Source organism: Dasypus novemcinctus, chromosome 20 (genome assembly GCF_030445035.2).
Source record: "Dasypus novemcinctus isolate mDasNov1 chromosome 20, mDasNov1.1.hap2, whole genome shotgun sequence".
NCBI classification, from domain to species: domain Eukaryota; kingdom Metazoa; phylum Chordata; class Mammalia; order Cingulata; family Dasypodidae; genus Dasypus; species Dasypus novemcinctus.
In genome coordinates, this window is record NC_080692.1 from 47,721,366 (window position 1) to 47,740,914 (window position 19,549).

Genomic DNA, 19,549 nt, shown 5'->3' on the forward strand with positions numbered 1-19,549 from the left:
GTTGTAAGGATTAACAGAGAAATATGTAAAGGACCTAGCATGTGCTTGTTATAGAACAGATATCCATTGATGACAGCTATATTATTAATATAAGGAGCACAGAGAATTGATTCCACTTAGTCAATTGGCACCCAATCAACGTTTACTACAATTTAAAAGAAAAACTGGGCATGGCTCTGTTTGGCATTTGGTTTGTTCTCAGGCCAGTCAGTTGGGTATTAGGTATAATGCCAACTTTCATCTGCCTGTTCTCACCAGAAATCCCAGATGGAGTAATGACCCAAAGTAGACAAGGACTTGCCACAGCATCTCCACTTCTCTTTGAGGGTGAGCACCACTTCTAGATGGGACACTGGAATATGTGGTTTGGATTCTACTTTCTCAGCTACTGCATTTGTTTTGTGGACCACCTTTTTCTCACTCATCTAGAAGATAGTAGAAGGAAAACACCAAAGTTCATAAAAGAACTAAGGGCGAAGAATATATTTTATACCTCAAAGGTATGCTTTGGGGGACTTGGCAATTTGTGAATCAGGTTGATGATAATTAGTTTGTAATTCTCAGGAAAAAAGTGGGCAAAGTAGACTTTCTTTAAATGAGCTGATAGAGAACAACTAGGAGCAGGCTGTATCTACCCTTATTTGGCAACATCATTTATTCTTGAAAATAGCTTTCAAGATTTTAAAATGACCATACCAAAGGAGATATAAATAGCCAAAGTGCTTGGGTAGTTTCTTAGCGGTTTCACTGAAATCTGCTCTAAGTGCTGCTGAGTAGATTATGCGGGAATAAGAATAATTCGTTTTATTGATTCACTCTGTGACCGATAGATCAGGTCTATCTTGAACATCCCTCTCTCCTCGCACATTGTAGGTGCTTTAAACTAACCGGTAAATGTTGACTAAAATTGTCCACCTGTTAGGTGGCAAATAATGCTCCCAGGCAGTGTTGACCCGTGAAGACTGGTGAGGGGCGCCATATAAACTACTAAAATAGCCTTTGAAATACAAATACCTGCGCTGGAATTCACAGTTAGCCCAGCACCTTTACCAACAGCTCTTTCAAAAGCGACCACCTCAATGGGGAAAATGCCTTTATTTGTCAACATAAAAAGGTAAAAAGGAAAGAGCTATGCTTCTGTTAGAAAAGAAGAACAATTCAACTTCTGGAAACGACGCAGCTTGGAGCCCGGCCATGCCCACTTTGGATTAAATTGTCTATTAATTAAACTCAAACGATGCAAACAGTCATGACTCCACGTTGCACCTTTCAGAAAACACAAAAAACCTAAAACACCCCCACGGAACCCCGGGGTCTCGAGGGAGGAAAACACACCAGGAACGCACGGGCGCAGGTTCCGGGCCGAGGAGCCCCGGGGCGCCCCGCCAGCCTGCGCCGGGGCCGGCCGTTGGCAGTTGGCGACCCCCCTCGGCGCCCCCTCCGCCGCGGGCGCCCGTGGCCTCCCGAGGCTCCGCGGCTTTTCCATATTTGTGCCGCCTCCGTAACCCGAAGCCCGGGGCAGGCCGGGCCCGCCCCCGCGCGCCCGGCCCCCCGGCCCCGCAGCGCCATGGGCCAGGCCCCGCGGCCGCGCGGCGCGCAGAGGCCCGGCGACATGGGGCGGAAGGCGGGCGCGGACGACGAGGCGCCGCGCTGCTGCGGCTGCCGCTTCCCGCTGCTGCTCGCGCTGCTGCAGCTGGCGCTGGGCCTGGCCGTGACGGTGCTCGGCTTCCTCATGGCCAGCGTCAGCTCCTCGCTGCTGGCCAGAGCCACTCCATTCTGGGCGGGGATCATCGTAAGCATCGGCCGGCTGGCCCCGCGCGCGGGGGCCCGGCGGGGACGCGGACACTAACCCACTGCATGCGCCCTCCCGCGCGCGCCCCTAACCGCGCCCCGCGGCCTCGGGGGCCCCCGCGCTGCGCCCGCGGCTCCCCTCGCCTCCGCAGAGGCCCGGAGCGAGGGCGCGGCGCGCAGGGGGTGCCTGTTTTGTCCACCCGAGCAGCAGCTCGCTTTCCGGGTTTCGCCTTACGCTGCTCGGGGACCGCACCCCTTTCCCCAAATAAGTAGCAAAAAGTGAAGTCAGTTCACCTAGCCAAGGCAGCTGGGGGGAAAGCGGGTGCTTGGCGAGGCCGCATGGGGTGGTATTCATTTTATTTTTTAAATTTGAGGGCATTAGGAAAAAACTCAGAAAATGCGCGGATACAGCAAAGCACAGGCTAGATCCACTGCGAGTCTGATGTAGGGGAAACTGAGGCACTGGCTGCGGTGGGGACGGCCGGCGGAAGTCCCGTTCCAAGCTGAGCGGTGCCAGGGTGGTTTTGCTGAAACACAGAGCACGCTTGGCTCCATAAGCGAATTCTTGAGTTGACAACAGACGCCGTTGGTCGAGCACCCGCGGTGTGCCTGTCCCGCTGGCGTCACGCCGGTTATTTCCAGTCCCCACGCCCTCCCTCGGGGACACTTACTATCATCCCCATTTCTCAAATGGGAGCACCGAGGCCCAGGCCGGCCTGGGTCAGGAGAGGGCCCCGCACGCCCAGGTGCCTTCCTGTGGGCCAGGCTGCATCTGTTTCCCCAGCCACGCGGCCCCTGAAATTCCCATTGCATTTGTAATTTCAGTGTTAGGTTGCGGGGCCGGGCAGCTTTCGCAGGCATTACTGCGTTTACTCCACGAAGCAACGCTTTGAGGTGGAATTGCTCCTTCTCTTTAGACAGGAGGAAGCGCGCGCCAGGAGAAGTCAAATGACTGCTGGAGGCCCAGAGGCTGACAGTGGCAGAGGTCATGAGACACGGCGCACACTTCTGGTTCTAGCCTCGATTGCACCATCGCCGCTGTTACCCCAGGGGCTGTAAATCATAAACCACCCGCAAAATGATTTTATAGACATCTGATAAATAGGCCCCAGTGCAGGTATTTTCTAGTTAAGCTTATGTGACTTCACAAATTCTTGCAGTCTAATTTACAACTTTAAATTTGTGGATTAAGAATCCCCGTGAAACTTTACCATTCGAGTTTTCTAAATCCTGTGACTTTAAAAATAGCTTTTCCCTGAGATATGCTGGGTATTTTAGTCACCTCGGTGCCTGTTCATGAGCCTCGAGGAAAAGAACGTTTGTCCTTTAGATCTAAGTGAATTTTCAAAAGGGAGGTGGTGTGGGTGAAAGGCCTCCAGTGTTTTTAAATATCATTTGTGGATATGTTTTCTAGCCTCTTTTTATTTCAATCTCAAAAAGGTCAATAAAACAAAACAGCAAATTAAATGGGAGAAAAACCTTGTTTTAACGTTTAAGGCATTAACGTACAAACTGTGCAACTCTAAGCTGCAAGCTGGCGCTCCCCTGGGAGGGGAGGCTCCTGGCTGCCGGGCTGTTTACAGAGCGATGTGCGGTTTGCTCGCACTTTGCTCGCAGGCCGCTGATACCTGCCATCCGAAGTTTCCTTTCAGCAAAGGTCTTTCGAGCAGAGCGGCCCAGCTGTCCTGAGACAGTGAGGCGGGCCTCGGAGAAGCACGGGATAGCTTGTCCCAGCTCGTCAGGTGGCAGACGGCTGGTCATTGTGTCGTCATGTCTGTGGTCGGTCACAGGTCACTCTTCCGTGCTTTCAGGGAAGGGAAATAGATTAATCCACAAATTTAAAGTTGTAAATTAGCCTGCAAGAATTTGTGAAGTCAAAAATTTAATAATACACGTAAAGCACTTAGAATGGTGCTGATGGCAAGGAGGGACAGCTCTTCTGGTTAGCGATTGGGTGAGGCGAACTCCTGGCTGTCACACTCTTAAAAGTAGAGGTGGCTCCAGTTGGGCTTCCTCTTGCAGAACAATCATTTTGACTTCAGACCCATCTCTAAGTGTGACGCTTCCCACCCCCGCTCAGCGCCGCGCCTGCAGTCATTTTACTGAAGGTTACTGAAGGTTCCAGGGCCTAGACATTTGCTCTGATTTTCATTCTGTTACTGGCTTGGGTAACTTGAGCATTCTAGTTTGCTCGTTATTCCAGATTTCTTCTTGGAGAAATGTGTCCAGATTGAAGAACTCTCAGAATTTTGGAGCTCCTCAGGTCTTATTTGAACGAATACAATTTTGGTTTAGGTGAAGCGCAGCACGTTTGAACTTTGGCTTGTTTGCCTTCATTTGGTAACATATGTCGAGGGTATCTGCCATGCTAGTCATTGGTTTAAAAATTATGAATCATATACCGAGAGATCCTGATGGACATGTGCCCTTATCTTATCTGACAGTAATGAATACTTCTGATTAGAAAATTTAATATACACAAATATTTTTTAAAGCCAATTTACCATTTGAAGTGTTTCCCTCGCCGTGATTTATTTGGTTTGGCAACTCTACTCTAAAATCAATTTAAGAGCCAACTCTTGCTTCTCATCCCAGTGGAGATGTTTAGTGTTTGTTAGTCTCTTGACTTTTGTGGAGAATATTCCCAGGGAAAGTGGGACTTTCTTTGCCCTATTGCAGTTTTTAACTTTCCTGACTCTCCTTCTGTTGCTGCCACATCCCACCCACGGGAATAAAATTCCTGGTATACATACTCCATTAATCACATTAGAAAGTTTAAGGAAAGGGCTTAAAACTAAGGGAAGACTGTCTCCTTTCCTTAATGTCATTCATAAAACTCATCGTCTGAATCTGTAATGACTAAAAGTCCTGTCAAGAATTTCAGTAACAGTGTCCATATGTTAACTTCCTCTAAATAATTCAAAATGCAGGTGTATCCAGAGTTTAAAAATCTATTTTTAATTCTTGACTTAACAGCAGGGAAAATTTGGGTGATTATTTGTTTTACAACAGGATATACCATTTAGTTCTTGCACGTGTATCTAACATACAGTAAGCAAGTAACAGACATACTTTTCCATAATTTGTAGAGAAATAGAGCATAATAATTTGACTAGATGATTTGATGATGGTTATTCAGAGAGACTGGAAGAGAGAAAACTTTGGCATTGGAGTTTAGAATTGGCCCTTCAACAAGTCATGACGCTAAAGGTTGAATATACATATATATAGAGAGAGAGACATTTGAGAAATTTAATCTGGAATTATATTTTTAGGAATATATTGCCCAGCAATCCATTATTTTTCATATTGTGACTTTAATTTGCTTCCAAAACTGAATGTAGCATCTGTGGTACCACTGGGAAATAATTTTTGTTATGGTAACAACTGTTAAATGAATGGTTAGGAACTGAGGAGTGGTAATTACATGGCCTCACTCAATCTCCATTGGGTATGTTTATTAAATATGGCAGGAGAATTATCTTATACATGAAGTTCTCACAGTATATGTAAAAATGGAATTAAATGGAATCAATTTGGCAAAAGATTAATTTTAATAAGTGTATGGAAATAGAAGGGAATAATCAAGAATTTGGTGAAATGTTTCCTGAGTCAATTTCATGAATACAGAATAAAAAACAGGTTAAGGTTAAGACTGAACAACATCACAAGATGTTTAGAAACATCAGGAGAGATAGTTTCCACCCCTACTTGTAGCCTTGTACCAAGCCAAGCATGCAGTTGTAAGGGCGTACTTACATAAGGAAGAAGTAAGTGACCCTGGATCTTCTTTCATTTTTAAATTAGAAGGAAAAAGGGTGGGTCCTGATCTTTTCCAATCCTGTGGTGTGGCTATATCCTATTTTTGAGAATGACCTCAGAAAGTTAATCTCTGGAGATTCTTCAGATGTTAATCATCATTTCAGTTTTACTTTTTTTTTTTTGGTTAGGAACACTCATGCATAGAATTTGGGGGTAATCAAATAAAAAATGAAATAGTTTATTCCCTTGCTTTATATGTTATAAGCCTCTGTATCCCCTGACATATAGTGGGTACCAAATAAGAGTTGAATTGAAATCTGTCTATATCTTTCAAACTTGGTATTATCGGAGCTTCCATTTGAACGTGTGTATATCCATTTTTAAACTGTGATTTGGGGCATGACACATTGTAGTATTTTCCAGTAGTGATAACACTAAAGAGAACTATGAGTAATAAGGAGCGGGTTAGTACTCCACTTTAGTCCTCATGAGTTCCAAAATATTCAGAACACACTGCTTTAGCTCTACCGAGATGTTTCACTTCATGTTATACGATGACCACAGGATAAAAATAAAGAGGGGCAAGAGGTCATCGGCCATAATTTTGTATTCCCCTACTTAGAAGGCATTAAGATAGCAATTTGGGACAATGTAGGACTGATGAATGCGGTGTGTTCCTATCACGACCCGAATGTTCTACAGAGGAAGCCGCGACAGTTTTCCTGAACATTTGGCCTAACAAGGTCATGCACCACCAGCCCGGCGTCCTCTTTCTGAGGACTTTTTTATTGCCTTGGCCATGTCTGTGACATTCCTGGCGTGGGGCTTCTTTGACCAGATCCGCCTGGCTGTGTCCCACCTGCAACCCTGAAGTCCTATGGAAAGGGCGTGCCGAGGAGGTGGGCACGCAGGCTCGGCTCTTACGGAGGACAGGAGCGCGGTCTAGTAACTAACCTTTAATTAGGTGTCACATTCCTGCAAATGCAGCTCATTTTTCAGGCCTAAATCCTGGCCAACTAGAGAAGTGCTGACCCAAAGAGCCCATCAAGCTCCAGAGCTGGGGGGACCTCAGGAGGTCGTGTTTTAGCCCCTTCGGTATCACCTGCTGTGAATCGTGCATATCTGTTTTATTACAACACGTCCATAAGCTGAAGGCGAATGTCTTAAAAAGAATGGATACCGGGAACAGGATTTATGGCACAAATACATGAAAGCCCGTGGCAGAGGCACACCCTCTTTCAGATGGTTTGGATGCAGCCTCAGATCCCGGCGTGTTGAGATAAAACTTGGCAGGCGTAACTGTCAGAGGCCTACGCCAGGCAGCTCCTTCCATCACCCTGGATAATTTAAAAATTCATATGTGTCCACCTCCACATATGGGAATAACTAAAATACGTTTTTCTTCTGGGGAGGGATAAAAATGCACACAGCCACCTCAGGCCTCCTTAAGGGCCTTGCTCAGCCTGTTAACGAAGGCCCTAAGCTTTCTCTCGAACAGCAGCCAGAACCCGGGCGTCCCCGAGCCAGCGGAGGGATGCGTGGCCGTACCACGTGGTGGGTGGCTCTGTGCTTGTGCCAGCAGTGCAACGCCCGGAGGAGGCCGTTTTCAGATTGCTGCTTTATTACATTTCTGAAAAAAAATAAAAAGTAGCTCTCCCTGACAGCAGGGTCGTGCTGCCCGGCTCGGTGGCCTCGCCCAGGGGGCTGGTGGAAACAGGCGCTGGGGCTGTTTCGGTGTTCAGCTGCCCTCTTCGGGGTAGTGGTCTCACACGTGGTGTTTCTGGAACTCAAGGGAAGCCCCCTCTTAGGTCGTCTTCATACATAGTCATTTTCATCGACGACGCTCCCAGGAACGGGAAAGCTTGGTGCCGTGCCCGCCCTGGGCCTCGTTGTGTCGCAGCCTCAAGGACAGGCCTGCGACCTCCAGGGAAGGCCCGTGACCTTGGCACGTCTTCAGGGCCTTCTCGTCGGACTCTGGGTCCAGCTAAGGAATTCAGGACTTGGCTCTGCTCTCGTCGTCGGTACCTCATAGCAAGCAGAGAGAGAAGCCTGACTAACAGTCGCGCAGGCCGCCGCGTGGGGGCCCAATCCCGGCTCCACCCCAACAGGGGGGCCAAAGACGTGGTCGGCGCTCAAGTTCCAGCGGGACCTGGGACGTCCCCGGGCTGAGTTTATTTATTTATTTATTTTTATTTTTCTCCCCTTCCCCGTCCCCCAGGGGGCTGCTCTCTGTGTGTGTGTTCTTCTGTGCCAGCTTCTATTCTTGTCAGCTGCACCCTGTTCTGTGTCTCTTTTTGCTGTGTCAGCTCTCCGTGTGTGCAGAGCCATCTGGGCAGGCTGCACTTTCTTTCGCGCTGGGCGGCTCTCCTTACGGGGTGCGCTCCTTGCACATGGGGCTCCCCTACTTGGGGGACACCCCTGTGTGGCAGGGCACTCCTTGCGCACATCAGCACTGCGCATGGGCCAGCTCCACACGGGTCAGGGAGGCCCGGGGTTTGAACCCTGGACCTCCTGTATGGTAGGAGGGCGCTCTATCCATTGAGCCACATCAGCCTCCCGTCGGGGCTGAGTTCTGAGCGTGAGGCTGATGCTCTGCCTCTGAAAGCGCGGGAGCAGATCCCTTCCCAACACGGTCGTGGATGGAGGAGCTCTGGTTTCTGGAGCGCAGGGAAGGCCGGCACAGCTGGAGGTCATGGCGCACGGGCTTTGTCGCTGCCCCTGCTCGGGGTGCTGGGGGCCGCCTGGGCTGCAGCCGAGCGCTCCCGGCTTTCCTCGCCGTCCTCCCCCGTGTGCTCCTCGAGGGGCCGAGCCAGCGCTCGCTTGGCGCGCCGTGGAAAGGCCCTGTGAGGAGCCCCGTCCTCCAGGCTCCTTGCGCGGGAGGCAGTGACGGGGACAGGAGGAGGGGCTGTTCCAGCCTGGGGACCAGACCCCGAGCGCGGGGGACGGCGGCCGCGAGCGCGCAGGCTTCCTGGGCAGGCGGGGCCGCCTCCCCCGGGGTCGCTGGGCTCAGCCGAGCGCGAGGCCCTGAGAGGCCTTTCCCAGGGTGGACACAGCGGGGTGGGGGCTCGCTCCTTGGGGACAAGCACGACGACCCTCCTTAGCGCGCGGATGAAGTTCCACCCAGCACACACGGCTTCTGAGGAACCGCGTCCCTGCGAGCGCGGGAGCCGCGCGTTGTACCTCACAAGCCGCGCGTTGTACCTCACAAGCCGCGCGTGGTACCTCACAAGCCGCGCGTTGTACCTCACAAGCTGCGTGCTCGGGAGCTGCGCGTTGTACCTCACAAGCCGCGCGTGGTACCTCACAAGCTGCGTGCTCGGGAGCTGCGCGTTGTACCTCACAAGCCGCGCGTGGTACCTCACAAGCCGCGCGTGGTACCTCACAAGCCGCGCGTTGTACTTCACAAGCTGCGTGCTCGGGAGCCGTGCGTTGTACCTCACAAGCCGCGCGTTGTACCTCACAAGCCGCGCGTTGTACCTCACAAGCTGCGCGTTGTACCTCACAAGCCGCTTGCGCAGAACAGCTGACACCCTTCTCTCACGCTCTCAGCTGACTGGACTCTAAACCGCAAGGCCCGCAGCCAGGCCGGTTGGCTCCGTCCCCTGATCTTTTCACGGACCAGGAGTTTGGGGCGCCTTTGCAAGGGCCTGAGGTAGGGGCCCGAGACTATGGCTTTACACAGTGTTGTAAACCCACAGGAAGAAGGCGCTGGTGCGTCGGGCTTCTCCCCTCGGGCCTCCCTGCCTCCCTTTCCCCTCCTCGCACGCAGTCACCCAGAGCCCAGGGTCCGGCTGGCCAGCTTGCCGAGGAAGGGCAGGGGGCCGGGCAGGGCCTGCGGGCGGCCGGGGGGCGCGGGCTCCCCGCTGGGGAAGGAAGACACTTTTCAGCCCCAAGGTCCCATTCCTGTGTATTTCCTCGCACTCTGCTGTACCCTGTTTGCTTTATAAAATAGTGCTCTAGAGAGAAAGGCCACTTGATGGCATCTGCCGAAGGCTGAACGGGATGGGCTCCTGTACACGCCGGCTGCTGGGCCGTGTAATCGGATTTATGCTGATTTACGGTAGAATTTCTGCGTGCCCTCCTCCGTCGTATGCTTCTGTGTAGTTCACGTGTATGGACCCCAGAGTGTTCATACGGACAAATCTCTGCGATTGTTTCTGAAGTGGGACCTAACTTGAGAACCTGCTTAAGCACCCTGAAGTCCAGCCTCCAGCTGCACCCCTGGGGCTGGCCAAATCCATGTTTACAGGATTCTCTTCCCTTCTAAGAGCTTCAAAATCCCACAGTGAACACATCAGCTAGAGGGAGTTTTTTCCTCCAGAAACGTAACCACGTTACCGCTCCCCTAGATTCATGGGGGACACTGGAAGGCACTCTTTGTTTCCCTTACCCTCTTTGGAAGTGGATTATTTTGTAAAATTACTATTTGTAGACCTCGTTGGCACGTAGTCTCTGGTAATTCACCGGGGAGACTTCGGCGATTGATAAGCAGCAGGTTGGAGGCCTGTAAAAGAAAGTCAGAGAGCACCTGCTGGGAACCGAGAAACCGCTCAGCCTTAGCCCGTGTCTGTGTTTTCACGTGCCAGGGGCTGGGGCACAGGCCCCGCAGGAGCTCTGCGCCTGGGACAGGAGACGCACTGGTAAGTACGGTACCGTCCAGTAAGCGCCGTGATGGTGGCACCCTGGCCGGGGAGGAGCAAGTGGGGGGTCAGAAATGGCAAGAAGAGGGGCCCAGAACCGTTGGAGGGGCTCTAGCTCTGGAATAAGATGGACCTGGCAGAATCCTGGCTGTACCAATTTATAGCCATTTGTAAAAAATTTTTGGTAATGATCTTGTTTTTCATTTTTGTGTCAGTTTGAACAAGTGTACAGTCAATTCTATGATTGTTTTTAATTATGAAAATTTTCAAGTATATAACACTATAAGAGAGTAACAAAACCACCACACACCCATCCCCAGCTTTGTCAAATTTTAATATTTTGCCATATTGCTTTAGATTTTCTCTTAAAAAAGAACACATTACAGTACTGTATTAGTCAGCCAAAGGGGTGCTGATGCAAAATACCAGGAATCTGTCGGCTTTTATAAAGGGTATTTATTTAGGGTAGACGCTTACAGTTACCAGGCCATGAAGCATAAGTTTCTTCCTTCACCAAAGTCTGTTGCCACTTGTTGGATCAAGACGACGTCTGCCAGGGTTCAGGCTTCCTCTTCCTCTTAAGGCTCCATGGTCCCAGCTTCTTCCAATATCAGCTGCAGGCTGGGATAAGTCTCATCTCTCTCCCGGGGCTCATTTCTCTCCAGGCTCAGCTGCTCTGCTCTCTCCCATGTGCTTAATTCCTGGGCTCCAGCTCAAAACTCCAACCTCCTTTCTCTGTGATGCAGTTTCTCTGTGAGTGGGGACTCAACATCCTACTGACGGGGCCCAATCAAAGCCTTAATCATTATTTAATCAAGTAAAAGCAAAACCTCTGAAGCCAATATAATCTAATATGCCCAGAGTAGCAGACCAGTTTCTAAACATAATCCAGTATCTATTTTTGGAGTTCATGAACAATATCAAACTGCCACAAGTACTTTGAAGCACAATGTGTTTCCTTCCTGAATTATTTTCTCCCACCTCTCCCTTCTTCCCTGAAATATCTCTTATTATCCTGAATTTGGTATTGCTCATTCCCATGGGTGCTTTTATACTTTTTTAACATGTACATATGTATAACCAATAATGAATATTATTTACATATTTTAATCTTTATGTAAATGGTATATTATTTTTGCTCAACATTATGTTTTTGAGATTTATGGTAGTACATGGATATTCATTTTCATTATTTCTACTTCATTGTAGGGATATAGAACAGTTCATTTATTCATTCTCCTGTTGATAAAAATGTAGATTATTTTCAATTTCTTCCTCCCTCCCTCCCCTCTTTTTCAGTTACAGACATCTATGGAGTAGACATTCTTGTCCATAGTTGCTTGTGCATGTGTTTCATTTTCTTTCAGGCTTATACCCAGGAGTCAAATTGTTGGGTCCTAAGGTATAAGCATCTTCAGTTTACTAAAGATTGTCAAATCAGTACCACAAATCCAAAACTATACTAATATACACTCCTGCCAAGAGTAAACAGAGTTCCCATACTTGCCAGGATTTGTTACTATCAATATTGATTTTTGCCAATATTATTTGTGTGCAGTGGTATCTTGTTTTAATTTGCATTTTTCTGATTACTACTGGGGTTGAACATATTTTATATACTTATTGGCTATTTTATTCTCTTCTGTGTCATTCATTTAATCAATACATATTTTCTCTGAGTTGTTTGTCTCTTACTGATTTCTGGGATTTCTTACCTTTGTTATTTAGCCTTTGTGGGTTTAGGTGCTACAAATATCTTCTCTTGGTTGGTTCATGCCTTTAACTTTTGTTTATAGTGCTTTTATTGTGAAAAAGATTTAATTTTAATGTATTTAAGTTATCAATCCTTTTTATTGTATGCACTTTGATAGACTTTTTAAAAATGCCCCTTCCACTCCAGGTTGTAAAGATATTTTTCTATATCATTTTCTAAAATGTTACAGGTTTGCTTTTATGTATTTCTGTCTTTAGGTGTATATGATGTGAAGTAGGGTCCATATTTTATTTTTTCTCATTGATTGTTCATTCTTATTCTTCTTCAGCATTATCCTGGTGATTCTTAACCATCTTCTCTTCCATATAAATTTTAGAACTGGCTTTTCAAGTTACAAGAAAAATACTTTTGACATTTTCATGGGGGCTTATACTTCCTATACACAATCAAAGGCTATCTCTCCATTTATTTGGGTCTTCTTTGATGTATTTCCTTTGTTATTATCAATTTCAGCTTCATTGTTTTGTGCACAGTTCATGTATTTTTCATAATATCAGTTATCTGATATTTGAAGAGACTTACTTTGTGGTCTAGTATGTGGCTAATTTTTATAAATATTCCATGTGGGCTTGGAAAAATATGGATTCTCTCATTTTGTGGTTTAGAACTCTATATTCCATTTAAAAATCAAGCTTGCTAATCATGTTGTTTAGTCTTCTACACATCCTTACTTATTTTTTTCTGCTTGGTCTAAAGATTCCTGAGAAATGTATGCTTGAGTTTCCTAAAATTATGTAGATTTGTTATTTTCTTTTTATAGTAGTGCTCATTTTTATTTTATACTTTTACGTAGTCTACTTAATTGGTATATGCAAGTTATTGATTATAAAATACTCCTTTAGTCCTATTTTCTCTCTGATTTTTAAAAAATATTATGCCATTGTCTTCTGACTTCAGTTATTGCTGCTAAGAAGTATGCTGAAGTCTAATTTTTCTTGTAGGTAACATGCCCCTTCTCTCTCATTGCTTTTCAGATTTTCTCTTTGTGTCGGTGTTCTACAGTTTAGCTATAAAGTGTCTAAATGTGGATTTTTGCTTACATTTATCCTGCTAGGGCTGTGCTACATTTTCTGAAACTAAAATTTTTATGTCTTCCATTAATTCTGGGAAAAAAACTTTTTCTTTTTTTTTCATATATTGCTTCTCCTTTCTCTTTAGTCTCTTCTTCTGGAACTGCTATGTGATGTTTGTTTGGGCCTTCTTATTGTGTCTCCCATGTTTCTTAACCTTTCTATTATATTTCATTTCTCTTTTTCTCTCTATGATGTATTTTGGGTTATTCCCTCAGCTCTGTCTCCTAGTTCCCCTTTTCAGTTGGGTTTAATATGAGATTTTAATTCCAACAGTTTTATTTTCTGTATATCTAGAACTTCTATTTTGTTGTTATTGATGTGTCTTTTTCATATATACTTGGTATTTTTGAAAGTACCCTGTTCTTTTTTCATGCTTACAGTTTCTTCTTTCGTGTACTTAATCATGTAAATGTGCATTTTTATAGGCTCTATCCATTCGTTTCATTATTCGAAATTCTTCTGGCTCTAATTCCTAGGTTTTGTATATGTGTCTGTCTGTAGTTGTGTGCACAAGTGTTGACTTTCATTATTGAATCACTTCTTCTTCATGTGTTTGCTAATTTTGACTAGTGAGTTCATCTTCCAAGGGATTTTATCTGTGATAATTTTATGTAGCCCTTCCAGACAATTTAGTTTTGCTAGGTTTCCCAATGGTGTCATGAGTTCAAAGCCAGTTTTTATGCAACCTATCTATAATGGGAATTTTGAGCATGCAAAAAGGAATAAAATAGTATAATGACCATCACCCCAATTCAAATAATTGTCAACTAATGATCGATCTTACTTCATCTGGATGCTCCTATGTTCCCTCCATACCCACATACCACATATTGAATTGTTTTAAAGTATATAATTTCATCCATAAATATTATCCTATGTAAGTCCAAAAGACAAAGACTTTAAAAATTATCAAACACTACTATCACACCTTATAAATTAACAATTTCTTAATAGCATTGAATCAGTGTTCATGAGTATTGATAACCTCATGAATTTTTCTTCAGTTTGTCAAAATCAGGATCTGATCATATCTATATGCTGTTATTGGCTCATATGTTTTACTCTCCTTCACTCAGAGGCTTTCCTTTTTTTTTTTTTCTCCTTTCTGTTTTTTCTCTCTCCCTTACAATTTGAAGAAACCAGCTTTCATTTCATTTTTCAGATTCAATTTCATGTTACTTTCTCATTTCAGTAGATTCCAGCATCATGCAAATAGTAGAAAAGCCTCAAACCCACATGTCCATCAGCTATGACAGAAAAATTTTATTGATGACGTCCAGGGCTAGTGGGTCCATTATTTGCTAGGCTAGTATGGGTGTAGCCATTTAAGGGTCCTAGCTTGTACCATAGCCTCAGTTCTATCTTGTCACCTGTTCAAAGAATTACCAGATTCAAGATGGTGGAAAGAAGTGTACTTTGCTGGGTGGGTAAAGAAGGAAAAGGACATTTTAGACCCAAGGAACAATTTGTGTCCGATGACTGTTTAGCCCAGTTTATACTCACAGACAGCTTCATTGCCTCACAATTCTATTGTTTGTGCTTCTTTAGACTTTTGAGGATGTGATTGCAAAACTCCCCATAAGTTCCTATAAAATGTAAATTTCAATATAGATACACCAACCTGTGTCATAACACTAAGTGAAACCAAACCCAAAAGGATTCTCCTTGACGGTCTCTGTGTAAAGTCTCGCAGTGTAGCTGTTGGATTTTTCTTCTCACCAGCTTGCAAATGAGGAGATGAAACGCTCAGCTGTGGGATTCTTTGGTTCAAAATGTTGACTGATTTGCAATCATTTTTAAGCAAGGTTTTTTAAACCTCTGAATTGTAACAAATTTGTGTTGGCAGGGTTCTTGCAGATCCCCTTGGCTTTCCAGGCATCCGTTGGCAGGAACTTCAAGGCAAGCCCACTATAGCCATAGGATTGGAGGGATTCACACTCCCTCATCCAGCTGCTGGTCACAAGTTCCAGCTCTTTTCTATCAGTTCCATCAGGGTGTTTTTGTAATTTCTTATAAAGCAACATATGAGATGCAAGTGAACATCTGCAAAGCACACAGTGTTCTGAGAAACAGCAGTCACTTAACAGCACGTTTTTCTTCCCACTTGTTCTGTGCTTTTACAACAGATCTGGCTAAACTACACAGCAATGCAAATTACAGTGCAACGTTGGTAAAAAATATTGCTATCTATATATTATTCTGGTTATCAGATAGTTTCAAATCTTGATAAAATCCTCCACTTTGAGTTAGAAAGGATGCATTTAAAGATACTGAGGACTTTGGCTTGGTCTCGAAGTGCTGTTTAATATTCCACAGTCCTTTACCAGCCAATCAGAAAGCCCGTGGATAGACTTTTATCACCACAGAGCAGGCGAATCTGTTCTCATTGCTGGCAATTGCATGAGCAATAATTTCCCTAACAATCGCCTGATAAATGCTTAGAAATTTTATTCTTAGAATTTATACTCCCGAGAGGGCAGTGATCTAAATTTAACAAAATTTTAGGTGACTGTAAGCCTTTGTTTTAATTAATTAGCATATAAAACATTTATTTTTATTCCATTTGAATGTTCTTGAATACTTATATATGAAAAGTATATGTATTTACAGTAATTCATACATAGGTCTGTCAGACATCATCTTCTAAGGCAAAATGTTAATTATAAGAATAAAGGAGGAGAAGAAGATTTCCACCATCCAGAAACCTGAGAGTATGATAGATAGATTTAAACTTAGGTGTAGTTGAGCAAGTGGCTTTTCTCTTTCAACACTGAATGGAAATAATTTTCTATGATAGATTTGGTCATCTAGAATTGCCTTTTTGCTGGGAAATTTTGACCTGGCTCTCTACCAGCTTCTTTCAAAAATAGCTTCTTAGGTCATCTTTGCAAACCAAACATTAGAAATTGTACTCCCCCAGGAAGGTGTTGAAATGCATGGATGAGTCTGTGTGTCAAAACTTGACCTCCTCCTGAGCAGGCAGAGTTGGTCCTTCGACAAAGAAAGACGTTCTGCATTAGAGCTTAAAGTAATAATGATGATAATAATAAAAAGACAGTAAAATCAGCGACATTCTGGGCAAATGAGAAGGCACTGAGTATCTTTCTGATATGTAATAAGCTAAAGAAAACATTGTTTAGCAATGGTTGCTAGCTATAAAAATTGTTGCTAACTATGGTCTATTGTAGTGAAGGAGAAGCTATTATTTTGAGATAGGTTTAATAAAACCAAGAAAAACATTTTTGAAATTTAGAGTGCTGAGTTTTACTGCCAATATGTTAACATAAGAAATATTTAGAGGCAGCTTGCACACTTCCCCTCATTTTTTTATTTTATTTTATTTTTTAGAGAGGTTGTAGGTTTATAGACAAATCATGCAGAAAGTACAGAGTTCCCATATACCTCTGTTCCACCCCAACAGTTTTCCCTGTTACTAACACTTTGCACTAGAGTGATACTTTTGTTATAACTGATGGAATATTATTGCAATGATAGTGTTAACTAAAGTCTATTTGTGTTTACATTAGGATTTACTGTTTAAGTTGTACAGTCCTATGATTTTTAAAAATTTTATTCTAACATAGGTACAACCTATAATTTCCTCCTTTTAACCACATTTAAATAAATAATTCCACCATCCATTCCAAAACTTTTCCATCATTTCAGACACTCGACCAATTCATCATCTACACCCCATTTCCGAACCCCTACCCGTGTCCCTGACAGACCGTATTCTATTTTCTGACTCTATGAATTTGCTTATTCTAATTATTTCATATCACTGAGCTCATACAGTATTTGTCCTTTTGGGTTTGGCTTATTTCACTCAACGTGATGTCTTCAAGGTTCATTCATGTTGTCACATATATACCATGATAGTGTAATTGGAGTAACACGAATAGCTCTGCATGACCACAAGACTGGCATTTTCTGTAGTAGACAATAAATAGGTTTGAGCAGGGAAAAAAAAAAAAAGACATAGCAGAAGAAGTTATGTAACTTTTAGGTGTTTGCAAACTATTTATGTCAACATTACTGGAAAGATTTTTGAAAAGTAGGTCCTTGATATGAAAGCAAAAGTAGCCCAGGTCACTAAATGAATGGAGTCATTTAAGCGTTTATCAAATATTTATTGACTGCCTCAGATGCGCCAGGTAATACAGTAAACTCTTTATGTGTGCCGTGATCCTCACAGCTCCTTATGAAGGGGGCACTGTTTGTGGCCTCCCGCAGGTGATGACTCTGAGGCCCCCTAACTTGCCTGGACTGCACAGCCAGCAAGTGGTGGAGTCGGGCTTCGAACCCAGGCCTGTCAGATCCAGGGTATGAGCGGACCGCCTCAGTTCACGACTCGTTTTCCTGTAAACTTTTATGTAACTACCTTTCCAGGCCTGTGCATGCTGTCTCTTCTGCGCCTGTGAGGGCTAAGGGAGCGCGGTTAGATGCCCGCCGTTCAAGCACACGCCAGCTTTCCCTCGCATGGGACATGAGTCCACCATCTTTCTCGCAGGGGCTGCTGGGCACTGTGAATTCCTTTCTTGGGGAGAAATACCACTCGAAGGATTTATTGTTTGTATTTTAATCACTGCATGCCATGTTTGGGTTAAACAGGAGCTAGTGCGGTAAGTGCTGTATTCTCATAGCTCTTCTCAACGGCTGCCGTAGTGGAAGTCGGCTTCTGTATGGTCTGCTGTTCCTCTGTAAAGCACGAGCCCTGCCGAGGCAGGGATTATCCATTTCAGCTCAAACTTCAAAGGGACACTGGCACAGTTTGAGATCGTATGAGAGGGGGGAAATGTATGTCTTTTTGAAGACCTACTAGGATTTCAGGCACTTAATATACCTTTTTTTTAAAAGATTTATTTTTTATTTATTAGTCTTCCCTTCTCCCTCCACCCCACCATTGTCTGCTCTCTGTGTCCATTCGCTGTGTGTTCTTCTGTGTCTGCTTGGATTCTTTGTCAGTGGTGCCGGGAATCTGTGTCTCGTTTTGTTGCGTCATCTTGCTGTGTCAGCTCTCCGTGTGTGTGGCGCCACTCCTGGGCAGGCTGTGCTTTTTTCACGTGGGGTGGCTCTCCTTATGTGGCATGCTCCTTGCACGTGGGGCTTCCCTACGCAGGGGACACCCCTGCATGGCACGGCACTCCTTGCACGCGGCGGTACGACATGTGGGCCAGCTGCACACGGGTCAGGAGGCCCTGGGTTTGAGTCCTGGACCTCCCATGTGGTAGGCGGACGCTTTATCAGTTGAGCCAAATCTGCTTCCCAGTTAATATACATTATTGATGAGCAAATTATAAAGGATTATTTTCTCCATTCTAAGTATGATAAGACTGAGCCCTAACGACGGAGCCTCAGCCCCAGCCTGAATGGCCATTTGGATCTCGGGGCCTTGGCTCTCCCCACTGTGCCCGAGGGGTGCTCCTAAAGCAGTTCAGCCAAGGAGAGAAGCAGTGACAGATGCTCTCCAAATCTCTAGTTCTCGCTTCGCTTGCAAGGGGACGGCTGTGCTGGTGTGGGGACGAGCCAGACTCCACATTCTGACAGTACAGCTGTCAGCTCCGTGCTTACTACGTGATCCTGGGCATTTAGGCTTCCTGAGCCTCAGTTTCCTCATCTCCAAAATGGGGCAATAATAACGCCTACCCCCCTAGAATTTTTGTAAAGACAAAATGGGGTAATTTATGGAGAGTGCATCATATAGTGCCTGATATCTAACTGCTCAATATCAGCATTAAAATAATTCAGATTGCCTTGCAGAAACATAAACCTAATGCCCAGTATCCACTGGTGCTATGCAAGTAGCCTGTTTGATATTTGTAAACTAAGACAATATATGTGTTGTCCATTCTAAACCTGGTTAAGGCGGTACAACGTTTAAGAACCATTAAATATGCTCTAAATTTGGTCTACTCTAGTAAACTTATCAGTGGGATTATGACTCTAATTGCAGTGCTACTACTATTGATCATACTAGTTATTCTCCAGCTGTGCGTTAGACATTATACCAGGCACCATATTTCAATTATCATTAATACTTGGAATAACTCTCAAAAGAAAACATTATTCTCTATCTTGTAGATAAGGAAGCTGAGGTTCAGAAGACTTAAATTTTGTCCAAGAGCATTTAGATAATAGAGTCAAGAGCCAAACTCTCAAGCCCACATTTTTCCACTATATATAGAACTGTCTCCTTAATTATACTTATAATTTGATTGTAATAGGACCGTTGTTGAATGTACTGTTACTTGATGTTTCATATTTTTGAGAATTATTTTTGCCTTTCTTGTTTAGAGAATTATTGTTCTCTATTGTTTAGAGAATTATTTTTGCCTCTAATTTAGGGAAAGAGTGTACTTCTGAGTGCTTTAATTTTGCTTTTACCTAGAAAGGTAATGCAAAATAACAACAGCCATAATAATAAATATGGGGTGGGGACTCAAAAGCTGTTATCCATAATTCTACCATATTTAAGTCCTATTTGATTAAAAACTAAAACTTGGTCTTTT

General features: G+C 44.6%; 1 protein-coding gene across 1 annotated transcript in view; it reads left to right on the plus strand.

Moving 5' to 3' along the window:
- The first annotated feature begins 1,498 nt into the window (after positions 1-1,498).
- Positions 1,499-19,549, plus strand: part of SSPN (sarcospan) — a 33,701-nt gene continuing 15,650 nt past the window's right edge. Inside the window, exon 1 of the mRNA XM_004479943.5 lies at positions 1,499-1,792. Within this exon, the coding sequence (XP_004480000.2) occupies positions 1,568-1,792 (225 nt within the window). The 5' untranslated portion in view covers positions 1,499-1,567. The remainder of the gene's footprint in view (positions 1,793-19,549) is intronic.